At 38.7% G+C, this 14771-nt stretch overlaps 1 protein-coding gene across 4 annotated transcripts in view; it reads right to left on the bottom strand.

The window, feature by feature from the left end:
- Positions 1–215: 215 nt before the first annotated feature.
- The window catches only part of CNOT6 (CCR4-NOT transcription complex subunit 6), an 86503-nt gene continuing 71947 nt past the window's right edge, over positions 216–14771 (bottom strand). For 2 of the 4 annotated variants that reach the window (XM_017850243.1, XM_017850244.1), the window contains exons 5-12: positions 14426–14530; positions 14276–14344; positions 13047–13204; positions 11779–11933; positions 11025–11179; positions 9725–9955; positions 7395–7597; positions 4056–4571 (exon numbers count right to left, since the gene is read on the bottom strand). In XM_017850243.1, coding sequence (XP_017705732.1) covers positions 4359–4571; positions 7395–7597; positions 9725–9955; positions 11025–11179; positions 11779–11933; positions 13047–13204; positions 14276–14344; positions 14426–14530 — 1289 coding nt within the window. In that variant the 3' untranslated portion in view covers positions 4056–4358. Of the gene's footprint in view, positions 4572–7394; positions 7598–9724; positions 9956–11024; positions 11180–11778; positions 11934–13046; positions 13205–14275; positions 14345–14425; positions 14531–14771 lie in introns of all 4 variants that reach the window. The other 2 variants (XM_017850242.1, XM_017850245.1) reach the window with 2 other exon arrangements.

Here is a 14771-nt window from a genome sequence, read left to right on the forward strand (position 1 = left end):
TCTAAACTGTCCAGATTTTGAATTTTTCCCACATGTACATAAAAATTTACGTTTGCTGTAGAAGTAGTTTCTAAAAGCAAAGGAACTCATGTTTTCTCAATTGTAAGCTGACATCTGAAGACTTACGAAGTCACACGTTTTTAAAGTTTACATATACAACAAAATAGAGGCAACAAGTAAAACATTTAATGAATTATTATAACCCCGACACAACGTTTGCTACTGTATTTAAAAGCATTTATTTAAAATATGTCAACCTCCTTCCAAAAGACGGAAGACACATGAGCCCATTTCTTATATCATGAGGTATAAGGTAACAACAACGAAAATCCTAAATGCAAAAGGACCATCAGTTGCCTAAATATAAAATGGAACTTTGGCAAAGATATAAGTGTTATACAGAATAACAGCCAATAAAGAAATACATTAGTTTACACCATTTCCCCATATCATGGCCCTGTCCCCCTGCATTCTTCCCTTTGGAAGGGTGAGTTACAACCCTGTCCCAGATGATTCAGAATTTTAAATACGCGGTCTGCTGATTAACATCTATTTTTCCTCAAACCTCAGTACTACAGCTATACAAATTACACTTCTAAAATATTTGAAACAGATATTGAATTTATTGGTTGGCTATGAGTAGGAAAATACATCGGTAAAGAAAAAAGACCCTGTATATAAATATAATACTAGCTAGTTACAATTTGACCAAGAAGGTTCCACTGAAAAGAACAGTACAAGCCCTTGTCACCACCAGTCCATATGGTATATTCAGTTTCCCACCACCCTCATCAAAGAGCTGCCTGGGCGAATGGGACATTCTTTGAGCTTATAGTGCAGATAATGTGCTGGGTTTTGTTACATGAATGGTAAACAAGAGTTAGTCCAGTGCATTACACAAGATAATGTACTGTGAATAAAGACTAGATACTTTATTTTAGACACTACTTCAACATACCAGTTACTAAAATTTATGTAACCAAAAAGAAGAGCAAAGTGAACATCTTAAAATACTGTTTATGAATGGTGAAGAACATCTGCTAAAGGAGTTCTTGGAATTATCTGCAACATTTGTACTGGATATTCTGATAGCTTTATTAAAAAAAACAATGCTGTAATTGTTTTGCCTAGCTTGGTTTCAGTCCTTATATATGACCCCAAAACCTTAGAAGTCAATATGGAAACTAGTTTCCATAAATTTAAATAGTACAAAGTGAAACTCTAAAACTTGAATGTTATTATTGAGAATCTGAATCTCAAAAGAGCTTTGAAATTTTAATTTAAACATTTAGAAGTGCATTCCATCCAATTTAATAATGTCCCTAAGTTTGAAAGTGCTAATAACCCCAAGTAAGTTTTCCTGGTTGTCACTAAATCATATTAAAAACACACACACACACACACACACAAAACCCATATTTTTGGAGATGTTCTCTGCCTATCTTTGGGACTATTAAAGTTGCACTCAACAATTCATTTCTACAACTTTAGCTTAAATTATGCCATAAATTAATTTAAATTCTCAAAGTATAAATAATTACCATTAATATGGTGAAGCTGTACTTCAAGAGATTTGCAACAAGGACTTGAGTGCCTTCAAACTTCTGATCTTTAAAACAGAAAACATGCCCTAAATTTTTTGTAAAACATTTCTAAAATGGATTTATCCAGCAAAAACACTGAAATTACATTATGGCAACACATTAAATATATTTGTTACAGAATTTTTGAAAAAAAATCTACACCATGAAAATATACTAGTTTTTATTGCATTTGAGGGAGTATAGATTATTGAAAATTATTTAGGACACAGAAAATACCTAAAACATGAAACCTTTCTTAACAAAAGCATCATTGTCTATTTTGGTGTGACTGTTTATTTCCTACAGACCCCAAATATTTCTTCCTCTTTTGAAGGTTACAGTTGTAAATCTACACTCTTGGTTCAATTTATCACTGTCCAAATAAGGTGGAGAAGCTGTTCAAACTGATCCACAGAATGCAGTATGCCTGGAAGAGGCAAAACAAGTATTTTCAAGACATAACAGGCCATTATATCTTAATATGCTGCCCCAAATTCAAATATATTGTAGACAATAACAAATACAGATGAATACATTTTGTGTAAAGCTCAAACCTTTAGCATCTAACAAGTGCACTCTAGCTCCAGCATCTATGAAAAGATGACATCCTCCATTAACAAACACAAAATGAGTAAGTGCTCCTTCTCTCCCGCTTCCATAATGCTCTCTGGACCTGTGATTACATAATGCAGATCGTAGGAAAAGCTGCTTCCTCAGCCTCATTAGTCTAACCAGCTCCAGCTCACCTTCACTGGAAATTGTCATGATGCATATTACCAACACAGTGTTCAGGAAAAATGAGTAAACATACCTTTTATTCACACTCTACAAAAAAACCAATAACAAAACCCCATACAAAGTTATGCACTGGTTCTACATCAATACGAGCTTTCCAATGTTCTGATTATAAACTGGATGTGTTTGGTGTCAGCACAACTTAAACAAAAAGCAAAAAACAAAACCAAAACATCACAATGAAATCCTAGAAAAAACAAAAAACAAAAAACCCTCAAAGGAAAGAAACAGGTCCAAGACAAAGATTCAACATCAAAACCTTTTGGAGAATTTTTTAAAAGGAAAAAAAAAAAAAAATCATTTCCCAAATGACTCATTCTCTATATAAAAATTGTTAGTAACAGTCAATATTTTTTTTCCTAATGCTCACATGGTGTCCTTTTGCTCCCCTGCCTGCAGTTGAAACAAAAGCAGTTTGACCAAACTCCCTCTGAATTCATTTGACTTTTGAGAGAAGAATTAATAAATGAGAACAGACCATGTACACATTCACTTTGCAAAGTTAAAGCTGGTTTTCATCTCTATTCTACTAACGGCACTACAGGCAAAATAGAGGGTGTGATGTAACTTTTATCTTGGTTGACACACTAAAATGACTTAGTCATTTAAAAAATGATCTGAAGAATTGTCTTAGGGACCTGTTTTGAAAATACATCTAATTCATACTGCTTCATAAATGGAAAATTACTTCTTCTTAAAAAAGGATTAAAAAAAATAACAAAAGACTAAGGAATACACGGACAACAAAAGAATTCACATGATAGTAGTATTCCGGGTGACAAGCAGCACACTGCAACGACACCGAGAAGCAGTGCTTGGATCTGGTGAGCAAAGATCCAGGGACTCACCCTATAACATGTTCCAAAATGTGATATTCAATGCTTCACAATGGGAAAAAGCCACAGCTCATACAAAAGCATTTTCATAAAATTCTCACAAATGTTAAACAGTATTTTAAAAATATAAAAGAGGATGCACAGATTTTCTCTGCATGCACAGGCAGTGCTTGGTGAGAACAAATTTAGGCAGGCACAGTGGAGATTGGACAGGAAGTGTCTCAAAAAAGAGTTAAGAAGCTGTACCTAAGCAGCTGTAGTTTTTTAACTTAAAAAAGTTAGATTTAAAAATATCAGAATGTACATATATCAACCATTACATTCAGTCCATAAATGTCTACAGATCATCACTGTTTGGCTTATCTGTCCTGGTAGATAGTTTTCATAAAAATTCATGAATAAGTTGCCTCTGGTCTGAAAACATCCTCAGGTTTAAGCAGATTTGTATGTAAAGAACCATGTTCTCAATTTAAAAATAAAGTAGTACAAAAGGGCTAACAAAACCCTAAGAGTGCAAACCACAAGCAGAGAAAGTCTGTTGCAGCTTCTTTTACAAGCTGGCCTTTATAACACATGAAACGGGTTCTTTTTCTTTAAAAAAAATTTAGCCTTAGTTTACAATACAATCATTTCCAAATGATTTTTTTTAGTACAAAATTTCATAAATCAGGTCTTCTGTGGATCATATACAATCATAAAGGCTAAATTCAGATTCTGTATTTTACAAACAAATCTGAAAAAGGAGGGAGTAAAGTATGGAAGAATGGTCTCTGGATGTTACTACTGGCCTCAAAAAAGTAGTGCTACAGATTTCTGTGCAAAGAGAATATGCTGTTCAAACATTTTCCTATTTCAAGGCATGAAAATATTATATTGGATAGAAGAAATAGGAAAATTTCTTATAACAAATTAAAGATAGGTGCAAACACACCAATCCCTGTCTAGCAGTATAAAGCATATTGGGCTCAGAATTTGTCTGTTGCTAGCACCTGGCTTTCATACTATATCCTTATCAAATAATCAGATTGAAAATCCAAATCATTCTTAAGCAAACAAAAATCCTCAGTGGCCATACCTCACTCCCCTATGTTCAGATTTTCACAAGTTTACAAGTGAATCAAGGCTGTCCTCTGAAGGTGCTTGACTACCTCCTGCCAGGAAGGTGGATGCCGTTGACTTGGGGCAGGAAAGGCAGTAAGAGCTCCAGTTGTGCAAAAAGTGAGAAGTGGTCAGAGGGAATGAGGGGGTGCGGGCAGCCACTGATGTTATTCTCAACCAGCCAGTGGTGGTCCAGAGGGCCCAGGATGCCTAAGGTATTCAGCTGAGGTTTAGAATAGAAAATGTAGTCGATTATACCCTGAAAAACAACAGAAAAAAAAGATAAGCACCACATAAGACAACACTAAAATCCTGAGTGCTTTCAAGACAAGTCTTTCCTGTCATGTTTGGTGAACAGAACAAAACAAGTGAAACGTACTAGCTTGTAGGATGAGGTCTGTACTACATACACCAAATGGTCCCCTTGCAAAATGTCAAATCTAGCAGAACGAAGCATTCTTCTTATCTGGATCTTTAATAAGACCTAAAAGACCCTTTAGGATGCAGCCTCTGCTTCTCTTTCCTAGACTAATTTGTGCCACTTTCCCTGCTGCCAAACTAGCCTTTGGAGTTAGAAAGGGGTGAGGATGGGAGGGGAACCTGTAGGTACCAAGTTCTTTCCTGCCCCAGGACACACACACACACCCCACACTCCACCCAGCATTTTCCTGCCCCAGGACAGACACACACACTCTCTCTCTCTCCCCCGCCGCCATTCTGCCTGGAACACTTTCTTCTACTTGTTATGAGGTCAATTCCTTTTTAATCTTTCAATGTCAGGTTCAACTGCTTTCCAAAGACCTTCCTGAATCCTGCTCCTACCTACTTAGCTACCCTACCTCCCACCACTGATTCACTTCCCTTGCTAATGGCCATCTCAAGGTGTATTTATCTATTCATTTGTGTGGTTGAGACTCATCTCTCATCACACCTCAGCTCCACGAGGGCAGGACTGTCTCTACCTGACCCCCTTTTCTCTCAGCAGCACCCCGCCATGGCATCTAATAAACTGTTCCCATCTGATGGTTCTGCTCCTCTCCTCGACATGCTCTTGGCCAAATGTACTGAAGGACAGTCAAGTATCTTCTTCCTGCCTCTGTATCAGCAACAGAAAGAAAACCCTAAGCTTTCCCACCCTTTGGTTACTATCCATGCCTTCTCTTCAATGTCTCCTGAAGAATCTGAAAGGAAGGGGCACTTGAGGATCAACAGGGGTTTACTTTCTATGCTCTAAGGTGCAAGAGCTCCTGAGATACTGTCTAAACTCTTATTTACACTCTGACAATCTCATCTAAATGATTACTTTTCCAGCAGCTTAGAAACAGAAAGCTGGGAGTTGAGAACGCAGAAATGCAACAAGTAGTTTAAAAGGCAGCTGAGTCAGATGCGGTAGCTCCCGTCTATAATCCCAGCACTTTGGGAGGCTAAGGCAGGAGGAATGCTCGAGGCCAGGGGTTCAAGATCAGGCTGGGCAATATAGCAAGACTCTGTCTTTACAAAAAATTACCCAAAAAAAATGATTTGGGTATGGTGGCGCAAACCTGTAGTCCTAGTTAGTGGGGAAGCTGAGGCAGGAGGGTTGCCTGAGTCCAGGAGTTAGAGGCTGGTGTGTTATCACCACATTACTGTACTTCAGCCTAGGCAACAGAGTAAGACATCTCTTTTTAGAAAAAGGACAGCTGAACACAAGAAAGTGACAGCCCTAAACAATCGCTAACGTTAAAAATGATGATAGTCTGACCAGGGGCGCCTATAATCCCAGCACTTCGGGAGGCTAAGATGGGTGGATCACATGAGGCCAGGAGTTTGAGACCAGCCTGGCCAACATGGTGAAACTCCGTCTCTACTAAAAATACAAAAATTAGCCAGGTGTGGTGGCAGGCGCCTGTAATCTCAGCTACTTGGGAGGCTGAGGTATAATAATCACTTGAACCTGGGTGGAGGTTGCACTGAGCTGAGATCGTGCCACTGCACTCCAGCCTGGGCAACAGAGTAAGATTCTCTGGGGGGTAAAAAAAAGATGTGTCTTAGAAACACTTAAAAATGGCTAATATAAACCACATTTTGGCATGCAAAAGAGTTTAGTTTCAATTAAAATGTTAAGAGACGGAACATCTTACCCCAAATGTCACCCAAATTAGTTACTATGATGCTGTATATCTAGCTATTAGTAAGCAGAATATAAGAAACATAATTGTGGCCAGGCGTGTGGCTCACGCCTGTAATCCCAGCACTTTGGGAGGCCAAGACGGGTGGATCACGAGATCAGGAGATCAAGACCATCCTGGCTAACACGGTGAAACCCCGTTTCTACTGAAAATACAAAAAACTAGCCGGGCGAGGTGGCAGGCGCCTGTAGCCCCAGCTACTCGGGAGGCTGAGGCAGGAGAATGGCGTGAACCCGGGAGGCGGAGCTTGCAGTGAGCTGAGATCCCGCCACTGCACTCCAGCCTGGGCGACAGAGTGAGACTCCGTCTCAAAAAAAAACAAAACAAAACAAAAAAACAAAACATAATTGTCCCTAAAAGGTGAAAAAGTCAACTTAGGAATTTTACAGATTATTTCATCTGACTTCTTATCCTGAAAAATATTAGAATAAGTATCTACAAAGGACTTCTAAACAAGGCAATAAAAGAATATTACTGGCTGAGCACAGTGGTTCAAGCCTGTAATCCCAGCATGCTGGGAAGCTGACGTGCAAGAATCATTTCAGGCCAGGAGTTCAAGACCAGCCTGGGCATGGGGGGCCCCCCCCCCCCCATCTCTACAAAAAATACAAGAATTAGCCAGGCATGGTAGTAGGTGCCTGTAGTCCCAGCTACTAATGATGCCGAGGTGAGAGGATCATTTGAGCCCACATGGTTGAAGCTGCAGTGAGCCATCATTGTGCCACTGTACCCCAGCCTGGGTAACAGAGTGAGACCTTGTCTCAAACAAAAAACAAAGAATATTGCTGTCAATCAATTCAAGATTGCTTCATTCCAGTCTGAACACATATCCACATTTTTAAAGACATAGTGATGCATCAGAAGACTTGCTAGTAAAATAGAGGTTTGAAAAACTTATCAGTCTCAAGACACACCTTGAAATCAAATGTGTAATTTGTGTAAGGCATCAGGCCACTCTCATAGGCACTCTTTAACTTGAAACCATGAGTGATCCTTCCATTGGTGGTTCCATTCTTCCCGTGGCAGCTGAAGTTGGTAAGACTTTCATTATACCTCAACTCCTTAAAGTCTTTGTGATTTGTTTCTACTCCACCCGTGCTCAAATATTCTACAACACCTACAATGAAGACAAATTTTTTTATTGTCAAATACAATATAAACAAAAAGTAATTTTAAAAGATCATGCAATAGTAAAAGTTTTAACTATACATAATCCCACGTTCCAAAATGTTTCCTTTTACATTTGCCAGGACTTGTCCAAATCTATTTTTACACAGCTGTAATCACAGAATACTGAATAGTTTATACTTTGCTTTATGAACATGTGTCTTCCCAACTATCATTCTTTAATGCACAATGCAACTGGGCTGGTGGATAATATTTATGGTTACTTATTTTGTAAAATGCAGGTAGTTTCCACTTTTTACAAAGAATTAAAGATAACACCACAATCAACATCTTACTATGCAGACTTCCTGCTTATGCTCAATTATTTACTTGGTATAAAATCCCAGGATTAGGACTGAATGTGCCATTTTATGATACTGCCAGCTATGGAACAGAATACCACCAGCTAGTTACAGAGCAAGCGTCCACATCCCTAGTCAAGTACTTTCCCAATTGACTAAGCACAGATGGGCTCTGAAAATAAACTTCCATTTGCATTTTATTCACAAATTAGCAAGGCTGGACATTTTCTGACCTGCCTGCTATTATAATATTGTATTTCTCAATGCTGAAATGGGTCTTGGATATTAATGTGTGACTAGATTTTCTCTTTACCCCTCAGATACTTTGTAGCTACACAGAAAGTAGAAAGCATGTAAAGAAATTGTCAGAGACTACTACTCAACTGCTTCAGCAGCAGTAATCCCCAGACAACCTGATGAGATGAAATAATTACAGATTTTAGATAGCTTTGATTTTCCCTGAAATCAAATTTTTTTTTTTTTGAAACAGAGTCTCGCTCTCTCTCTCAGGCTGGAGTGCAGTGGCGTGATCTCGGCTCACTGTAAGCTCCGCCTCCCAGGTTCATGCCATTTTCCTGCCTCAGCCTCCCAAGTAGCTGGGACTACAGGCGCCCGCCACCACGCCCAGCTAAATTTTGGTATTTTTAGTAGAGACGGGGTTTCACCGTGTTAGCCAGGATGGTCTTGATCTTCTGATCTCGTGATCCACCTGTCTCGGCCTCCCAAAGTGCTGGGATTACAGGCGTGAGCCACTGCGCCCGGCCTGAAATCGAATTTTAACTCAGTTTCTTTCTTTCTTTTCTTCGGAGATAGTCTCACTGTCACCCAGGCTGGAGTGCAGTGGGACAATCTTGGCTCACTGCAACTTCTGCCTCCGGGGTTCCAGTCATTCTTGTGCCTCAACCTTCGGGTAGCTGGGATTACAGCCTGTACCACCACGCCTGGCTAATTTTTGTATTTTCAGTAGAGACGGGGTTTCACCATGTTGGCCAGGCTGGTCTCGAACTGCTGGCCTCAAGTGATCCGCCCGCCTCGGCTCCCCAACGTGCTGGGGTTTTCTTTCTTCCTAATGGCTCTATCTATTGTGATGTCAATAATGTGCTTCCCAATGCACATGTGTGTGTGTTCATGCATACATTCAAGTCCAAGGAGAAGTATTCCTGTGTGTATAAATGAGTAGAAACACGAAAAGGAAGAAATAGTTTATTACAAGGGCTATTGTTTATTGCATACTATCTATGGAAAGAGCATTCCAGATCAGGCTTTCTGTATTCTACATTTTAATAATCAAGATCTTTGTTAAAATCGCTTGACTGATATGTGTGTAAATAAAGGAGCTCAATTTCTACTTGAGGTGTATTTTTCTCATCAAGTTACAAATACGTGCAAAATTGAGATTCCATAATTTTAACTCAAATTTAAACTATGATTATATTACCAGATGCTGGAATCCTAAAGGGGTTGTCTCAATAACCATAATTATCTCTGACTTGGGGGTAATAAAACGGAACTACATACGTTCTTTAAAGAGTTATTTCACGTTATTGGTTATGTGTTTATTCAAGATGATTAACATCCTTCTCCTCAAGTTTCCATAATATCGTTTCATCTTCAAAATGGCCCCTCCACCCCAACGTGATGTTTAAAACCTGCTCACAGCTGCCATTACAAACTGAATTTTTATTTGCACTTAATTTGGAATGATCAGAAACAAAACATTACTAAATCATTTTACGTCAAAAAATATTCTACATAAAATCACATTATTTTCTTACCAGAGTCTGGCAAGGAATTAAGATCTGCACATAACACAAGTGGAATAGTTCCAAATTCTCCCAAAACACTGGATTTGAGGTTGCGAGAGGCTTTATCAATAATGTTCTTCACTTCTGAGAGGAACATCATAGTCTGCACCAACTTCACATCGGAGTACTCAGGGTCCCAATGCATGTGCGCATTGGCCACGAGAATGAGCTGTTTTTCTGTTTCAAGATGTGGCTTTCCAGCTACATTAGATAAAAACGAAACAAAGAAAGAGACAAAACCCGCCCATCAGCCCATATATTCTTACGGCGTGTGAAAGCAAATAATCTGAGTCCCAGAATAGAAAAGACACCTAAAATTTCCACCGGATGCCTGAATGTGCCCTACGACAAATCCGAGAAATACACATCTAAATCTGGGTTGGTGCTTCCAGCACAGGGCATTCACTACTTGTGCAAAACAGCCCTATTTGGGACAGCTTGATTTTTAAAATTCTGTCTCCTTGAAACTTTTGGTCTTAGTTTGGATGTCCTATATCAAGCCTCACAAAATTACATCTAAACCCGCTTTCTTAGATGTAAGTCCTATTTCCATTTTTTCTATACTTCACATTAACTATCTCTAGTTCCAACTGTTCCTCAAGGGACACAAATTTCAGCTCCCAGCATAACGGTCACTTGAAATATACTTTCAATTTGAAGTGGTCCATTTATCCCAAACTCAAGACCTTTAAAATAATTATTTTATTTTATATTTTTCTTTATTTTTTTGAGAAGCAGTCTCACTCTGTCACCCAGGCTGGATGCAGTGGGGCAATCTCAGCTCACTGCAACCTCTGCCTCCCAGGTTCAAGCAATTCTCTCCCTCAGCCTCCCAAGTAGCTGGGATTACAGGTGCCTACCACCACAGTCAGCTAATAAAATGATTACTTTAAATAGATCAGGAAAAGAAGTCAGCTTACAGGATATCCTTGCTTCCAAAAAATTATAAACGTGTATGGAGTTCTTACCCCTGAGCAGTTATTTTAACTAATATTTACTTCAACATTTCTTTTTTATATGAAAAATTCTTAAGCGCAAAAAAAAAAGTTTCTTAATGCTTTTCAAGGCTTCTAATACTTTAACAGGCAATGCTTTCTCATGTTGTTTTGTGGTAGAGAAAAAGAGATACATTTCAGGAAAGACAACTTCTCACTGAGTTTCTTCAGGTGTTAGACAAGACCGTGAATACACAATGAAATTTCTGTTTTCTATTCTTTTGAAGATTTCTAGTCAGAGCTAGTCAATTTTACAGGAAGTGAAGGGCACTCACACGGCATTTCAATCGATTCCTTCCGAAGTTCTAGCAGTACTGCAACCCCAATGTTATCTTTTGTCATGACTCTGTTCAGCATAGCTTCAGACCCCTCAGAATTTGCCATGGCTAGCTGATTAAATTCAACAGTGTGTTTCTGAACCAAAGTAAATCTAAAACAAAAACAACACACAACACACACAGAGTTGGGAATACCAAGAGGTTAGCTTTGTGGGAAATGTAGTTTTCCCAAACTTCCTTCACAGATACGATGGCACTTAAATCACATTATGGAAAATCCTCCACGGTTAGCACCAAGGTTCGCACATCCATTTAAAGTTGCTCTCAGTCTGTTATTGATACAAATAACAACTTGAAATACTTTTACAACTGAAGAAAATGTAGTAATCTTCTGTTTAGGTTTTATGTTGGAATATTCTACCTTGTAATTTTTAAACAATTCTTTTCTAAAGTATGGGTTTAAGAATCCCTGTATCGTCCTAGAGGGAATTTTAAATACATGGTATTTCAATTAACAATTGGAGTTAAACCCTAGTAAACACCTGAAGAAACAGCAGTACTTTAAGCATGTCTCCAAAACAAGGTTATTTCTGATGATTAAAAACAAACAATCCCCTAGGTCAAACAGTATCATTTTCTTGAGTAATAATATAGTGCCTCATTCTCTCATTTGCCAATTCATTTCCACACCCTTGGCCCCCACCCTGCAAATACTGAGAAAATGTTATTTTTCAAAAATAAGATGACTTACTTTTCTGTCTTGAAGAATATTGCACAGCCATCAACATGTTTCCTTTCTTGTTCTGACATTGTCCTAGCTCTAGACTTAGGACTGAAGAATCCATTATAGCCACGTTCTTTCAGTTCTACCAGAAAAAAACTGTAATACTGTTCCGTTTCAACCTCCTGAAAAATTGTAAACAGCACAGTCATTTCATAAGAAAAAAATTAGTCTGCATATTAACTTTCATGTATAGTTTGAGAGCTTGAAATGATTTCCAAGGACTCGTCTGCAGATTAAAGAATGTAACATCTTTTCACACCAGGCTTGGTGGCTCATGTCTGTAATCCCAGCACTTTAGGAGGCTGAGGCGGGCGGATCACTTGAGGCCAGGAGTTCCAGAACAAGCCTGGCCAACATGGCGAAACCTCTTCTTTGCTAAAAATACAAAAATTGGCCAGGCGTGGTGGTGCATGCCTGTAATCCCAGCTACTAGGGAGGCTGAGAATTACTTGAACCCAGGAGGCGGAGGTTGCAGTGAACTGAGATCATGCCACTCCACTCCAGCCTGGGGGACAGAGCAAGAACCTGTCTCCCCACCCAAAAAACAAAAAAAAAGAAAAAAAAAAAGGTAACATCTTTTCAATGCTCTTTATCTGAAACCAACTGGAACACCTACTTGTCATTTTACAGGTACCAGGTGCCAAGGACAATTCATTGTTGTTTAGGAACAATGAATGAAAGACACATACTTCTATGTATGTATATTTCCTTATGTCTTAGAACTGATGTGGAACAAGAATCACAGAGATCGAAGAACTTTACAAATCATAACTTCAGAGCCTTGGGGAGAAAGTAACATGTCTAAGATTATGCAAGTGACTATAAGAGCTGGATTGAGAACCCAAAATGATCGTGTACCAGGTCAGTCCTTTTTACACGGTGCCTTAATTGTTCTAGTAACATGGTCAGCAATGCAAAGTTATAGCTTGACCATGCCAGAACTTCAGTAACTTTGCCACCCAATTCAAAAACAGTGCAGGGGCACTGGAGGAAGGAGGAAGGTGAGTATTTAGTGGTCATGGCAAATGCAAAAAAACCAGCGTAACTCATTTGCTTATTTTGCAACACAGCACTGCAAAGCAAAGCAGGCAGTACTCCCAGGATTCACTAATAACAGCAAAAAGCAGTACTTTAAGAACTACCGAAGCTGAAACTTCAAATGTGTCAGTGTAATGTAGTCCTAGTTTGCTCCTTGCTTTATCAATGCTAGTTCGACTCTCTTCTGTCTGACTTACCTGAAGACTTACGATATCAGCATTGCAGCTCAAGATTTCTTGAATAATGGCCTTTTTCCTGTAGTCCCAGTTTAGTGCCCATGATGGACAGTAGCCGTATAACTGCCGGGTCGCATATTTATCACAAAGAACATTATAGCACATGACAGAAAACAAGGCTGTAGGAAAGATAACTTTACTTATTCACACACGTGGCAGAAAAAAAATATATAATTAATTTCAGTAATGGTTTTCACTTAAATGTTAAGTTTGACTGTATTCATTCAATCTATAGTCACTGAAAAGCTACCATATGCCACACATGGGGGATAAATAAAAGACGGTAACACAAGCAGGATAGATAAGTGAACAAGTTAGAATACGACGTACTACCTGCTACAGAGGCAGGCACAGAGGTTTGGAAGTAAAAAGTCTAAGCTTGTGAGCCCTTCGGTCTCTGTCTAACATTCCTCATTTCTATACTCCTACCATGCTACCAACTGTTCATGTAAGATGTGGAAACTGGATAGGTAGTCCTTAATAGGCATGCCTCATTTTCTTCTACAGCACAACTATTATTATCTCATGCAAAATGAAAACAGTATCATAGACCAAATTTTGTTACACGCGCCATGAAAGCTCCCAAATTATTTTCATAGAATTTAGGTTAAAAGGAGATGAGCAGTCATTAGTTCCACTTTCCTCTTAAGTAAGGGTTTAGCTCTCTTGTAACTCGGTAGTGTCAAATCCATTTGGAACATGCTAGGATTTGAAAACTTCTCACAGAGAAAGATTTGGGTGTATTCATTTTAAGTGAATTTCATCAGTACATTACAGAAGGGTTTCTCAACAAGAATGGCACTACTGACATTTAGGTGAAGTCTGTTGCGGGGGCCTGTGCCATGTACTACAGAATGCTGAGCAGCATCCCCAGCCTCCATCCACTGGATGCCAGCAGCACTTCTCCCCGGTTATAACCATCAAAGTTGTCTCCAGACATTGCCAAATGCCCTCTGGGGGATAAACGGCCCATTTGAAAAGCACTGCTTTATAGTACACTTTCTATATAGCACAATGTAATACACATAGAGGTCATGTGAGCAAGAATTCTTTTTCATTACCTCCCAAACCAAATCAACCTTAAACATTCTATCTTAATGCTACCTGTAATCTAAGCATGCCGACAATACTGTTAGGCTTATAATAGAGACTGAGCAAAAATAACAGTTAAAAAATAAAAGACTACCAACCAGTTGGCCTTGTTCTATCTGGTTCTTGTAACATAATCCAAGACCTTGGAGGTGGTTGTTCTGTTGTAACTAGTGGAGTAGAAAATACAGAATTAAGCAATATTCTTACACATCTTCCTAATAAAAAAGTATAAACAAATAACCACTTACTTCTTTTTGCAGTACCTGACAAATTATCAAGCAAATAGTTCAGCAGCCGTCTTGTTCCATCTGGTTCCTGATAAAGGTTCAATATATCCTGGGTAAGGGGATTTCCTGGAAATAATTTTTAAAAAGTAAAATGAAACTAAGCACTAAAATGTTTCAAAATTTTATCACATACCAAAATTATCAGATCATCTATAACAATGTTATAGTTACTAGCAAGATGTCAAACTACAGAAAATGTTTTTTCAGTTTTTGATGTAAGAGTAAAAATGATTCACACCATGTTCTATATACACATTCAAAACATAACATGAATGGGCCGATGTCAATCAGAAAGGCTCTAGCAGTG

Source organism: Rhinopithecus bieti, unplaced genomic scaffold, assembly GCF_001698545.2.
Source record: "Rhinopithecus bieti isolate Rb0 unplaced genomic scaffold, ASM169854v2 scaffold_33891, whole genome shotgun sequence".
In the NCBI taxonomy this organism is placed as follows: Eukaryota; Metazoa; Chordata; class Mammalia; order Primates; family Cercopithecidae; genus Rhinopithecus; species Rhinopithecus bieti.